Source organism: Ursus arctos, unplaced genomic scaffold, assembly GCF_023065955.2.
Source record: "Ursus arctos isolate Adak ecotype North America unplaced genomic scaffold, UrsArc2.0 scaffold_19, whole genome shotgun sequence".
NCBI classification, from domain to species: domain Eukaryota; kingdom Metazoa; phylum Chordata; class Mammalia; order Carnivora; family Ursidae; genus Ursus; species Ursus arctos.
Genome location: NW_026622863.1, coordinates 48,665,054 through 48,679,406, shown reverse-complemented (window position 1 = coordinate 48,679,406; position 14,353 = coordinate 48,665,054). Strand labels below are relative to the sequence as shown.

Genomic DNA, 14,353 nt, shown 5'->3' with positions numbered 1-14,353 from the left:
CCAGACGCCCCTCGTGTGGTAAGTTTCAGAGTCACCATTACCACAATCAAGATACAGAAGACTTCTGGGGCGCCTGGGTAGTGCAGTCGTTGGGCGTCTGCCTTCGGCTCAGGGTTTGATCCCATTGTTCTGGGATCGAGTCCCACATCGGGCTCCTCCGCTGGGAGCCTGCTGCTTCCTCTCCCACTCCCCTGCTGTGTTCCCTCTCTCACTGGCTGTCTCTCTGTCACATAAATAAATAAAATCTTTAAAAAAAAAAAAAAGATACAGAAGACTTCTATCACCCCAAAAAGTTCCCTTGTGCCCTTTGTGGCAGTCCCCTTCTGCCTCCCTAGCCCCAGCTATGGCTCTGCTTTCTGTGCCTCGAGGGTTGTTGCTTCTGGAGTTTTCTATAAAAAAAATCACCGAGCATGTGTCCTTTTGGTCTGGCTTCTTTTCCTCGATGGAAGGATTTTGAGACGCATCTATGCGGCCGTGTGGACCTGTAGGTCATTCTTTTTGTTGCCATGAGACAATGTATGGTGTCAATCTACCACAATTTGTTTATCTGTTCACCTGTCAGTCGGGATCCGGGTTGTTTCAGTCCTGGGTACTTATGAATAATGCTGTTGTGAATACTCCAGAGCCTCTGTTTATTTTTTTTAAGATTTTATTTATTTATTTGAGGGAAGAGAAAGAGAGAGGTGTCCTGAGCCAAAGGCAAACGTTTAGACAGAGCCACCCAGGTACCCTTCCAGAACCTACGTTTTTAATGCATGGTATGAAACTGTGGCATGAGTCGTATTAGCACCGCTTTACAAATAAGGAAACTGAGGCCCAGAAAGGTGAAGTCACCTCCCCAGAGGCACACAACCAGTTGGTGGCAGAGTCAAGACTGGCACCCAGGTCTGTCTGCGCAGCTCTGAATCCTTGGACATGCTGTCCGTCCTGTGCCCTGTGCGTGCGAGGACACAGGCTGGGTGCCGTCCCCGAGGGGTGTTATCTCGCTGTACTCACTACTTTGCCCAGGTTCCCAGACAGCCCTTTGTCCGAATACAGAGAACATATTGTCTTCTGAGGAAGCTGGGGACACGTTTAGCTCGGGAATCTGAGATCCAAAATCAGGCTAACGCGTTCTTTGTCAGGGCAAAACGCAACAGTCAACTGGACCCAGGATCTGAGGGGCCGACTTCATAGCTTCCTCCCTCTTAGCCCCTGGGCCAAGTCATTCACATGTCCTCCCCACACCGGGTTACCTCTATCCCCATTTTACAAATCAGCAACCCAAGACGAGACGCAGGGGGTTCAATGGCTTGCCCAGGCTCATTGTGCTTTGGGAACTGGAGGAGGCAGGACTCGAACCCAGGCCATATGTCCAACACTACTGTTGACCTCCAAACCTCCATACACCAGGCAGAGGCCTCTGCTGCTTTATTTGGCAGGTTGCCTAGTGAGCGAGCCAATTAGAGGAATTTCAGATTCAGTTCCCCTATTCACGGCATAGATATTTATCTGTGTTCTAGGTTTATTACCGTAAGACCGGGTTTTTTATTTTCCATACTCTGATGCGTGGGTATCTGCGGCCTGGCTGACTCTCGAAGGACTGCCCTCCCAGGGTCAGGCAATTTCTAGAGAAAGTAAACACAGCTTGCCCTTCAACCTGTCCAGAGCCTCCAACTACCTCCTTTATCAGGCCCTCACATTCTGGTACCACCCACCTGCCCTATTCACCCCAGACCAGGTCCCAGACAGCTAGGGACAACCCCTAGACCCCAGAATCTGCTGGAATTATTCATTTATTTGACAGAGAGAGAGAGGGAGGGCACAAGTAGGGGGAGCAGCAGAGGGAGAGGCAGAGGGAGAAGCAGTCCCCCCACTGAGCAGGGAGCCGAGGCAGGGCTCGATCCCAGGACCCCGGGATCATGACCCGAGCCGAAATCAAGAACCGGACGCTTAACCAACTGAGCCACCCAGGCGCTCCTAGATTATTTTTCCAAATTAGATCTAGCATGGAATCCCGCAACATATCAAAGAGCATGCTGTGATTGCTTTCAATACATTCATTTTATAAGTTCATATTTGTACAATAGAGCATCGACCACAAAGAACAGGGAAAAGTTTTAACGGAACCCGCTCTTGAAAATGGGGGTTTATCGAGGCCAGCTGCGGGCATCTCTCAGCCAGCACGTCCAACTGATCTGGGAATTTTCACTTAGGGTTCGCTGTGTGCCAGCCACACAGATAACTGGCTTCCAGTGGTAACCGGGTGACACAGCTGCTTGTGTTGCTACGTCAGGAAACTCTTCCGGAAAACCTCGAGAAGGGGTAGGAGGTTGGGTTTTAGGGGCAACACTGAACACTGACACATGCTCACATTGTGTATCACACATATGGATGTCGTATGGGAAACACCCCAAACCCACAATAAGCACAAATATACAGTCTTGATACTGCAAGAAGACGATACGGCATGTCACGCTGTCCCGTTTTACGACACGATGACTGTGCCTTGGTGGGAGAATGGCAGGCCACTAGCTCATGTGCCTGAGGTCTCAGTGAAGCCCAGACTCTCAGAAAACAGCGAACACAGCAACACGATAAGCTGTGAGTGCGGTTGCCCGGGCTGGAAACTTACAAGGAAGAAAAAGATCAGGAGAGCGCTATGACCACAGATAGGCTTGCAAGAGGAGTAAATATGTATGTGGGGATGGCAGGAAAAGCTTTGTCCCGAGCATTCCACAACAGAAGAGGATGGGGAGGCTGATGATTCAGAGACAGCAGGGGGAGTGTCCAGAACTCAGTCTTTCAGGTGTTTAGGTTGTCGACGCACGTGAACTCTAAAAATTCCTTCTGTCTTGACACTCGCCAGGAATGCAAGGACCTAAGAGGGATTTCTGACTTCCTGAGGGTGGGTCCCTTGCCTGCACCCTGGCTGCCAAGGTGAAGGGGTGGGTGGAGAGAGAATCTCCACCTTTTGGCTCTGCTGGGGGGGGGGGGGGGCGGGGCTCAGGGTGTAGCAGATATAAGAATAGGGGTTGGATGCTGGAATTCACAGATGTGACTGAAGCCCACCACATTAATACGTTGGGGGTCTCCACCATCACGATTTGGTAGGTAAGAATCTGAATGTGTGTGTAAATTGCATTTTTTAAAAACCAAAGAAAGTCAGCTCAAACCTTTGCAAATCCCTGAACTAATGGAAGTTTGCAAATTCGCAGACCGGATGTCCCCGAATAAGAGCTCGGTCTACCCACGGACATTTGGGTTTTACCTGATTCGTTTCTTTGTTTTTGTTGTTCTTTACCATCCGGGGGACTCAAAGTTAATGCTGTTAATGGATAACTCCTGACGATGACCTCTTAATTATTTACCTCTTTTCGGACTATTTCCTGAAAATCTTGCCTTTTGTTCTTTACAAGCGGGGTGCCCCCTCTGGCCAAGCCTCAGAGCTTCTGGAATTGAATTTGGGGAGAACCGTATCCTGACCTGAAGGGCCCATCGGAGCAGAGGAGTCCCATGTCTGACCATCCCCTGCAAGGGAGACCGAGTGCGTACAGGACAGCGACAGCTTTGGACAGAGTCAAACACAGAGCACTGAGCACCTCACGTGTGGGAAGCAGGCAACTCACTTCGTCAGGTGTGATTTCTGCAAAACACAGTGGTCCACTCTGGACGAGTTTGTGCCAGAGGTATCTTCAAGGTCCATCCTTTTAAAAGACAAAAAAAACGGTCTAGACTTTGCAATGGCAGGATCTCCAGCAGGGCCCAAAGCTACAAGGGTCTGTGTCTCTTCCTGGCAACACATACTCAGCAAGAGGGCTGTCTCCTATATCAGGCCTTGCGGGGGGTGGGGGGGTTGGGGAGGTTGCTGAGAGGGGATAACGGCTTTTCTCCAGAGCAGGGATCTCCCCGACGTGCTCCTCCTGCTTGGCTTTCCTCAGCTCGGGCAAGAGACCTTCTGAAAACCCTTGGAATCCTGGACCCTGTTACTCCTCTTCCGTTTCCTGCAAACACCTGCTCATGCGGGGGGGAGGGGGAGACAGCCCGCGGTCTCCATGGCAACAGTCCAGATGATGCTTCTTGGCTAGGACTGCCGCCTCTGGCTGGTTCCTTTGGGTCTCCAGGTTGTTAGACGTTGTTTGCGGGTTCTTCGCTCAGAAGTTACCCTCGCCCACTCAAATAATACACACACACACACACACACTCAGGTGTTACTCCCACAGTTGCACGTTGCCCACAACTCCTCAAATATTAAACTCGCTCTAATTCATATATTACCATCATACTCAGATGCTACCCACACACGCAAACGGCGCCACGCTCCCTCATGTATTCGAGTAACTCAGACGTAACCCGTACCTACTCAGATATTAATATGGGTGCCGCGAGGGCAAGATTTGGGTCTGTTTGTTCCCTGCTGTGTATGCCCAGTGCCTGAAACAGCGCCTGGTACACTGTGGGCGCTCAGAAAACATTTGTTGAATGACTGAGTGATCCACACCCAACCAGGTATTACCTAGATCTGCTCAAATGGTACCCACGCCCACGCAGATGTGCCCCAGTAACTCACATGCTCCCCAGTCTCTATGAGGGCCATGAAGGCAGGGATCTGTGTTGGGTTTGCTCCCTTCTCCCAGCTCTTAGAACAGTGCCTGGGACATAGTAGGTGTGCAATAGATATCTGCAGAATGATGGAATGGCCCACACTCAACCAGATGTTACCCCCCATCACTCAGATGTAACCTGCAAGTTAACTCAGATCAAAATGCCCCCCCCACTCACACCAGTCGGATGTTCCCCACGCTCACTCAGATGACACCCATTACCATTCAAAGTGACCCAGACACCAGAGTCATAGTCCTCCCCCCATACGATCCACACTCACTCAGATTCCCCAAACTAATTCAAAGGCTGCCTCCCCTTCCCGTCATCACCCGCACCCACTCAGATCACACCTCCCCTCACCCTGCTGCCCCTGCGCCCTCCCCACCTCACCTCACAACTTCTTGTCAGATGCATGGTGCCGTCGACGGCTTTTCTTGTGCTTTCGCTTGCCTCTCTTGTCATCTCCAGCCTGGCCCTGCATCTCCGTGGAGTCCAGAGGTGGGGCCCCTTCGGTGCCCTTGGGGGCCCTGGCCCCCGGCTTCTCCCCTGGCCCGGGCGCCTGGCACTTTCTGGCAGGCAGCTCGCTGGGGCCCGTCCCTGTGGGGCACAGTTCCTGCCTCAGGACCCGGGCCACATCCTCCACTGTCCTGCCCTCGCTCTGCAGGAAGAGGTTCAGCTTGGTCAGGAATTCGATGTCCTGCTTCCGGGGCATGTAGACTACTCTCCACATGCCGCCCTTGCCCTTGATCTCCCTGGGGATCACGGCATAATTGAGGTCCTCCTCCAGCCTAATGATGGCTGCCTTGGATCTCTCTTCTTCCAGAAAGGCCTTCCCGGCCACTTCGAACTTGCCCAGAGGCTTTAGGGGGACCCGTATGATCTCCTCGAATTCCTCGTGGTTGCAGTCTTCTGGTATCCCTAGGATCATGAGGGACTTGTAACTGTCCACCTCGAGCGCCTTGCACCCGTGCTCCAACAGAGCGATGTCCTTGACCCCGAAGAGCATCTTGCCCAGCTCTCGGAGGCAGCAGTATGCCTGCTGGTGCGCCCCTGAGCTGCCTCGGGAATCCACAGAATGATCCAGGATGCCAAGATCCCTTCCCAAAGGCTAAGTAGGAGAGAGGCCTCACGGGCCCAATTTGTCCCTCTGGTGGAGGATGCCCCTGGCCCTGCCCGCAGGGCTGCAGTGTCCCGCCTTCCCCCGAGAGGACTCTTGGGAATTCCCAGGGACTTACGCTCAGGGAAGCGGAGGTGGCCTCTGCCAGCTGGCTCGTGGGTCCCGAGTCTGGGCAAGGCCACACCAAGGAGGGTCTGAAGATGCACTTCCCCTTTCTTGGTGATGGTGTCCAAAGGTCTCAGCCGTCCTGGCTGTCTCAGCAGATCTGGGACGGCGGGTCTCCCTGGGGCTGCTGCCACCGGGGTGTCGTGGACGGGGGCCCAGAAAGCAGGGTGGCTAGTCTCTCGCGGCTGGTCCAGAGGCTGCCCTCAGTGCCCCGTGGTCCTGAGAAGACAAGGATGTGGCCGCTGCACTTGCTCCCGCAGTGACGTCACCGCCTCCTTCCGCTCTGCGGCCCAGAAGTCTCCATGGCAACCGCGGGAGCATCGCCTCTGCCATTGGCTGGGGCCAGCGGCACTGAAATCAGAGTCCAAGGGGGTCACTCGGGGGTGAGGGGTCAGCCACCGGCCTTCAAAAGCACCCTCCCTTCTGCTCTGAGAAAATGGATGATTCGAGGGGAGAGGGGACAGAGAAGATACAAGAAAAGCCTGGAACATTTGCGGGGGCGGGCGGTCAGAAAGTAAGGAAATGTTCAAAGAAAGACGAAAACAGGTGGAAGGACAGAGAGCCAGCTTGAACGGCTCCCACTGGCCAAATCTGGAACAATTTGAGCATCAGTGTTCAAAATGAGATTATAAACTCCTTGATAAAATAAAAATCCATGAGTCTGTGAGGATATAAAGAAATGTAAAAATGCAAAGTTTGGGTGGAAGGCTATACGTTGTCTCGCATAAAACTTAGGAATCAAAGGGAGCAAGAGTCTCTTTACCTTGGAAAGTCCGTGTGTGTAGGACACACCCAACAACATTCAGGGCAACATACTGGTAATTTTCGCACAAAATGTTCAGGAGGGGGGCGCCTGGGTAGCGTAGTCGTTAGGCAGCTGCCTTCGGCTCAGGGCGTGATCCCAGCGTTCTGGGATCGAGCCCCACATCAGGCTCTTCCCCTAGGAGCCTGCTTCTTCCTCTCCCACTCCTCCTGCTTGTGTTCCCTCTCTCGCTGGCTGTCTCTCTCTGTCAGATAATTAAATAAAAAATCTTAAAAAACAAAACAAAACAAAAAAACCCAAAATGTTCAGGAGGGCAAAGAGTTCTTTGTACTGTACTTGCAACTTTCCTGTAAGTTTGTGATTGTTTCGAATACATTTTTAAAAAAGAAAAAAGAAACTCCCTGCACATGCCATCACCTTCACAATGTCCATTTCTCCCCTTCCTGCCCCAGTATAAAAGCCATCAAGTTTGAGTTAGATTGACATCTTCCAAACTCCCAGCTTCGGGTGGGTCAATGAATGGCTGGAACTAATCAGCATAATCCCACCCCCCTGCCACCGTGATTGGTTCAGAAATGGTCACCCGGGTAACCCAGGCCTAAGCCAATCAGTGTCTTTATCTCCCTGCTCACGGCCAGTTGGTGAAGGCTGGGTACCGGAACTCAGTCCAATTAGAATGAAGCTCTGGGATTGTTGAGACTAGTTATGAAGAGGAATATACTCCTTTCCCCTAAATGTGAAAGAATAAATATGAGCCAGGCAAGAGGTCATCTTGAAACCATGAGAGAAGCCATTCTGAGGATGAATGCCACATCCAGAGGAAAGCAGACCTGAGAGAATCACAGAGAAACCATTGTCCTGATGTCATCACATACTTCTGGATCAAACCATGCCTGAAACCCACCCTCTGAAACCTTTTTTTTTTTTTTACTTTTTAAGTGAAATACAACATTTATAAGGAGAAGTGAACAAGTTATAAAGGAAAAGCTATAAACTGAACACATCGTGTAACCAGCACCCAAACCAATAGACGAACATCATTAGCGTTCCCAGAGGGATGGCCTCTGTGTTCTCCAAGTCACTATATCCTGTCAGGAGGAGCCACATTCCTGACTTTCTGTGGCATAGATCCGTTTTTTCTGGGTTTGTATTTTACATAAATGGAATCGCATATTATGTTCTCCGTGTTTCTTGGTGACCATATACGTCTGTATCTGTGGGTTATAAGCCTAGGCAGATGCTAAGCTGTAGTAGATATCCGAGCTTCCAAAGTATTTGTATCATTTTACCCTCCCCTAGTAGCACTTGAGAGTTCCAGTGCCTTCACATCCTCCCCGACACTAGCTATTGCCAGAATTTTCCACCTGGCAACCCAGATGTGTATCTCCTCGTGGTGTCTCCTGAGTAGAATCTCTTTGTGCTTTTAATTTGAATGTTCCTGACAACCAGTGACATGGAGGATACTTTTTCAGAGGCATATTGGCCGTTTGGATATTTTGTGAAGCCTGTTAAAGTCTTTCACTTTTTTTTTTTTTAAATTAGATTGTCACCTTTTCCTTGTTGATTTATGTTTAATGTAATCTGCATATTTCTTCTTTTTTTAAAGATTTTATTTATTTATTTATTTGACAGGGAGAGAGGCAGTGAGAGAGGGAACACAAGCAGGGGGAGAGGGAGAGGGAGAAGCAGGCTTCCCGCTAAGCATGGAGTCCGATGCGGGGCTTGATCCCAGAATGCTGGGATCATGACTTGACCAAAGGCAGAGGCTTAATCACTGAGCCACCCAGGGGCCCCATCTGCATATTTTCTCGATTGTTTTAAGCTGATCTGACTTGGATTTTCTGTAACTTGTATCCGAAATGCAGCCTCATTAACACGGAAAGACTCCTAAGTGTTTACTGCAGACCACCTTTTGCTCTGTCTTCTTCACACCTTGTAATTGTGGCCATGACTATATCATATTAGATTACGTAGGCACAATATTGGGCTAGCGTTTATTATGAAATTTCTCTCTCTCTCTCTTAAATTTCAAAGACGCCTCTCCAACTCTCAAAGTATTTCCTCCTCTGGGTCATCCTGGGAGCTGACGGGACAAGTACAATGTGTGAACTTGAGGGCAGGACTGGCAGGGACTTGGGGGTGACCCAGGATGTGAAAAGCCCTTAAACTGGGAGTCAGCCTGAACTCCAAATTTGTCCCCCCCCAGGAGACCCTACACCTAGAACCTCACGAAGGCACCCCCGTGCATCTGTGAGCGCCTGCGTGGAATGACTGGTGTGGTAGCTTAGTGAGAACGCAGGGCAGCGTGTGGTGATAGAACGACCTTGGACAATGTCTTGGGGACTGTCCATCATTAGTTGGGGGGAATTGTTTAGGTCAGAGGCCACCAACTGCAAGCCTACAGAAGAAAATACAGATTTCTGGCTTCCCTTAAAAATGAGAGAATCATAGGGGCGCCTGGGTGGCACAGCGGTTAAGCGTCTGCCTTCGGCTCAGGGCGTGATCCCGGCGTTATGGGATCGAGCCCCACATCAGGCTCCTCCGTTATGAGCCTGCTTCTTCCTCTCCCACTCCCCCTGCTTGTGTTCCCTCTCTCGCTGGCTGTCTCTATCTCTGTCGAATAAATAAATAAAATCTTAAAAAAAAAAAAAAAGGATACCATCGATTAATGAATCCCTGGGGCTCCGTTGCATTTCCCTGGGTTTATGCACATTCCAAACGGAGAAGCAGGCGACAGAATGGTTCATTTATTCGATCCCCCAATATTGACTAAGAAGTTTCCTTGTTCCAGGCTCTGGAACATGCTGGGCATACTTGAGTGAGTGAGACAAGCTCTGCTTTTAGGAGCTCGGGCTGGTGGTTAGGACAGGCTAGGTCAGCCTGTTTACAGTCAGAGGGAGAAGCGCTGTAATTATCACGAAGATGTGTTCTGATCCCCGGTGTGGGGCATATAATACAGAATACACTAATTGGGGCACGTTTTGCCGAAGCTTAAAGAGAGAACTGCCTAGAGTATTTGGGGGGCTTTGAGCAACTCAACTTGTTTAGTCTTACCCAGGAAGACTTTCTGGAGGAGGTGACACTGGAAGGGATCTTGAAGGATGCATATAAACACAACAATAATACTATTTTTTTAAAGTAGTCATTGGTAACCCTTACACTGAGCGTGCTATGTGCCAGACAATATTCCAAGCCCACTACATTCACTAAGTCATTTGGCTCTACGGAAATCCATGAGTTAGCCATGGTTTTCTTGACTCAGTTGTCCATTCATTGACCAAACATTTATTGTGCATCTCCTCTTTTATAGTGAGAAGAATGAGGATCAGAGAGGTTAAGATACTTATCTAGGGTCACACAGCTAGTGAGTTTTTAATTTAAGGCAATTTATTTTTTTTCTGTGAATTTTCTGTCCATATCTTTAACCCATTTTTTTTTAATTGTGGTTTCTTTTTTTGCTTAGGAATAAGGAGGCTTTCCAAATAAAGGAAATTGCATATTATCTACACCCATGTGTCAAGAATAAGGCACTTGTTAGTTCAATTCTAGCTGCTGGGGATACAGTGATGAATGAGACAGAATTCTCTGTCCTCAGAGAGCTGACACTGTATTGGGCAGACAGAGCAGAGACAAGTGAATAAGAAAGATACAGAATACGTCATGTGGTGATAGTGAGAAAAGGAGTCTAGAGAGAAAAAGTGTGTGAGGGACAGGGGCGGGATTTGCAATTTTTTTTTAAAGATTTTATTTGTGGACGCCTGGGTGGCTCAGTTGGTTAGGTGACTGCTTTCGGCTCGGGTCATAATCCTGGGGTCCTGGGATCGAGTCCCGCATCGGGCTCCCCTTGTTCTGCGGGGAGTCTGCTTCTCCCTCTCCCTCTGCCTGCCACTCCCCCTGCTGTCAGATAATAAAATAAAATAAAATAAAATAAAATAAAATAATAAAATATTTTATTTGTTTATTTGTCAGAGAGAGGGAGAGAGAGCACAAGCAAGAGGAGTGGCAGGCAGAGGGAGAAGCAGGCTCCCTGCTCAGCACAGGGCTCAATCCCCGGACCCTGGGATCACGACCTGACCCGAAGGCAGACAATTAACCGACTGAGCCACCCAGGCATCCCTGGGATCGGTAATTTTTTACACTATGCTGAGGAAAGGCTCCCTGGAGCTAGCATTTGAGCAAAGACCCGAAAGAGACATTGACCATGTGGATATTCGAGGGAACAGTCATCCAAGCAGAAAGAACAACGAGTGCAAAGGCCCTGGGGCTGGAGACTGTTTGGTGTGCTTGAGACACAGTTGAAGAGAGAGTTGGAGAAAAAGCAGGTGACGGGAGAGGGGAGGGGATGGCCAGATGTTGCAGGCCCTTGTGGTCCCTGGTGGGACTTGGGCTTTTCTCTGGGTGACATGGAACCCTTACGTTGGGGAAGCTTCATGAGGTAACGGAGGGTCAGGACTTTGCAAATGAGATAAAAGTGCTGCAGTTGGAGAATGTGGATTTCTGAGCGTCAAGAAGGAACAGCTGATATATATGATATGATATATAAATACGTACAGTAGCTCCAGCCCTGTTCCGAGACCTGTGCTAACGCTGGGGACCAAACATCAACAAACAGTGTAGAAATAAGATATTTCTAGATGGGGACAGATGTCACAAAAGTGACAAAGCAATTCCACAGTGACTGTGCTGAGGGCTGGGAGGACACACTCTCTGGGTTTTTCAGCCATGATCTCTCTGAGGAATTGACATTCGAGCTACATTCTGAAAAATAAAAAGGAAAGAGACATACGAAAATCCAGGAGAAGCCAGGTAGAGGAACTTACACTTGCAAAGGCCCTGGGGTAGAATGGGCTTGGTGTCTTTGAAGAAGAGCCAGGAGACCAGGGTGGCTGGAGACTGAGGGGGTCAGTGATGGGCACTGAGGTCACACGATGGCTGCCTTGTGGGCCATTGTAGGAAGGTGGCATTTTATGCCAATGGGACTGGAAGCCACTCGTGGTTTGTAAGCAAGGGTCATTGACGTATTCGTTAAATTTACGTTAAAAAACGTTAAAAACGTTACGTTAAAAAACAATCTCTCTGGGGGCGCCTGGGTGGCTCAGTGGGTTAAGCATCCAATTCTTGTTTTTTTTCGGCTGGGATTGTGATCTTAGGGTCTTGGGATCGAGTCCCACGTTTGGCTCTGTGCTCAGCGTGGAGTCTGCTGGAGGTTATCTCCTACTCCCTCCCCCTTTGTTTCTCCCCTGCTCGCCCGCACACTCTCTCTCAAAATAAATAATTAAAATCTTTAAGAGCAAAACTTTTGGGGTGCCTGGGTGGCTCAGTCTGTTAAGTGTCTGCCTATAGCTCAGGTCATGATTCCAGGATCTTGGGATCGAGTCCCGCATCAGACTCCTTGCCCATCCGCGAGTCTGTTTCTTCCTCTCCCTCTGCCCCTCTCCCCATTGTGCGCATGTGCGCTCTCTCCCTCGCTCTCAAATAAATAAATTTTTTAAAAATCTTAAAAAAGATATCCAACATAGGTAAATTCAGAGGTAGAAAGTGGATTAGTGATTGCCAGGGACTGAGCAGGGGAGAACAGACAGTCCCTGCATCGTGGTTACAGGATTTCCTTTGGGGGCCACGACAATTCTTGGAATTAGAGATCAGGCCTGCACCAGACTGTGAATGTACTAAAGGCCGCTTATGCACACTTTACAATGGTTCATTTTCAAAAAAAAAAAAAAGTTCATTTTTATTATGTGAGTTGCACCTCAATTTAAAAATAATTTTTTTTAATGACTCCATTTTCGGCTTGAATGATGGTGGGTCCCTCCACCGTGATGGGGAAGCTTTAGGAAGAAATGAGCTGGGAGATCAGGAATCCCATTTGTAGAGGTCTTAAATTTGATATGCCTAGCAGACATCAAAGCAGAGTTAGACGTACGAGCCAGGAGTTCAGGGGAGACATGGGGCAGGGACATAAATTTAGAAGTCTTAGGGACATGGGAGGTATTTTAAGCCACGGGGCTGGATGAGATCATCTATACAGAGAGTGTTCAGAGGGGAGAGAAAACGGCCCAAGCTCAAGCTCCCAGCGCCCCACTGGGGATCCATGTCAGGCAGAAAAGGAGGAATCACTAAAGGGATTGTATAGGAGGGGAGGGGCGGGAGCACCCCAAGATTGTGAATTTGAAAAGCAAAGAGAGTTATAGCAAGAGTGCAGTTAGACCAAACATCCATTCACAGAGGGCAGTTTGGCATCCATAGAATGGATTAGATAGAAAGATAGGTAGATGATAGATAGTGGAGAGAGTTCTCTCTATACTGATATGGACAGATTCCCTTTCTATGAAATGATGTGCTGAAATTCTCAAGAAGTATTGCTTACATAATAAAGTATGACACTGTTTTTTAAAGAAAAGCCAGGAGAGGTGTTACACAGGAAAACATAGTGATTTGCGGTGGAGAAACCTGGCAGGCGCCCCTTTAATCAGGGGATCGGAGTGAACACCCCCAGTGATGATGGGACATGTTGAGATGGCGTGCCCCTCTTCAGTCCTCCCACGTGGGTACTGTTGTTATTTCATGCCCATCCTCCAGATGAGAAAACAGAGGCACAGGAAGGGGAAGCGCCTTCCCCAAGGTCACGCAGCTGAGAAGAGGCGAGGCCCCTTGAAGTTGGACTGCAGAATCCACACTCAAGACTCGACTACATAATGTCTGCGCTCGCTTTCCCTCCCGGGCTCTGTTCTTAATAAAGGACGACGGGAGACCAGCAGCTGGGGTTCGGGACACTTGGAGGTTGAAGGAGAGAGGAGAGTCACCAGCCACCGCCTGGGAGAGGAAAATTTACTAGAAAAACGAGTGGGTTTCACACTTGAGGTCTGTGGTACTGGATGTTCTGTGAGATCAGGAGGCTGGTTGTTTGAGTTGGGGTTGTTTGTTTCCCCCCCCTCCCCGCATGGGGGCAGGGAATGGCTCTTCCACGAGGTGGGCGGGGGGCGGGGGGGAGCGTGGCCCCTTCCCGTCCACAGTCCATTTGCACATCCGCTGTGGTCCCTGAGCCCTGCAATCTGGCGCTGGCTGGCCCCTGTCCTTCGACCACCCAGATCTGCATGAGCTAAACTCTGGGAACTGAGCGTGTCCTCCAGGCCGAGGGGGAGGGAGAGGCCCGGAAGGGTGTTCACAGGCCAAGGTCCAAGGCAAACAAGTTCCATTCCAGGAACAGGAGTCCTGTGGCAAGGGAGTGGAGCTGTGGGGTTGGAGGGAAGGCGGTGCCCCACATTTGGAGGGCCTCTGAACCAGTGTGGGAAGTTGAGCCTGAACACCAGAGAAAGCAGGGCCTGTGGTGGGTCCTCTCCTGCGGCCACGGAGAACGCCGATGGACTGGGGGTTGGGGAGTGGGTGGGCCCTGGGTTCGAATCTCAACACTGCGACGCATTTGTGGGACGTAACTTGAGGAACTGTGATTGGCTGAATAAAGGCTTCCAAAGACAGCTGCATACTAATCCTAGGAACCCTGTTGCCTCACGTGGCAAAAGGGACCTCCCAGATGTGATCACATTAAGGATCTTGAGATGCCCCTTGATCTAGAGGGGTCTTCCTGATGGTTCACAGGCCTAGTTACTTCCATTGTGGTCCAGAAGGCTGCAAAGAATTCTTGGGGGAAAACTCTCACAGTGGGAGACCCCGTAGGTCAGTCTGCTTCTTAGCCATAGCGTTTGATAGCTCCCACTGCTCAAATC

The 14,353-nt window shown here is 49.8% G+C and overlaps 1 protein-coding gene across 1 annotated transcript; it reads right to left on the bottom strand.

Annotated features, from left to right (window-relative positions):
* Nucleotides 1-4,975: 4,975 nt before the first annotated feature.
* PNMA8C (PNMA family member 8C) lies at nt 4,976-5,590 on the bottom strand. Its single transcript, XM_026481742.3, has one exon. The coding sequence runs from the start codon at nt 5,588-5,590 to the stop codon at nt 4,976-4,978; it is 615 nt and encodes a 204-aa protein (XP_026337527.1).
* Between the last annotated feature and the right edge of the window lie 8,763 nt (nt 5,591-14,353).

What these genes read in the sequence shown, in the direction of transcription:
- PNMA8C (XM_026481742.3), bottom strand. Translation starts at nt 5,590, where the DNA reads ATGCTCTTCGGGGTCAAGGACATCGCTCTGTTGGAGCACGGGTGCAAG.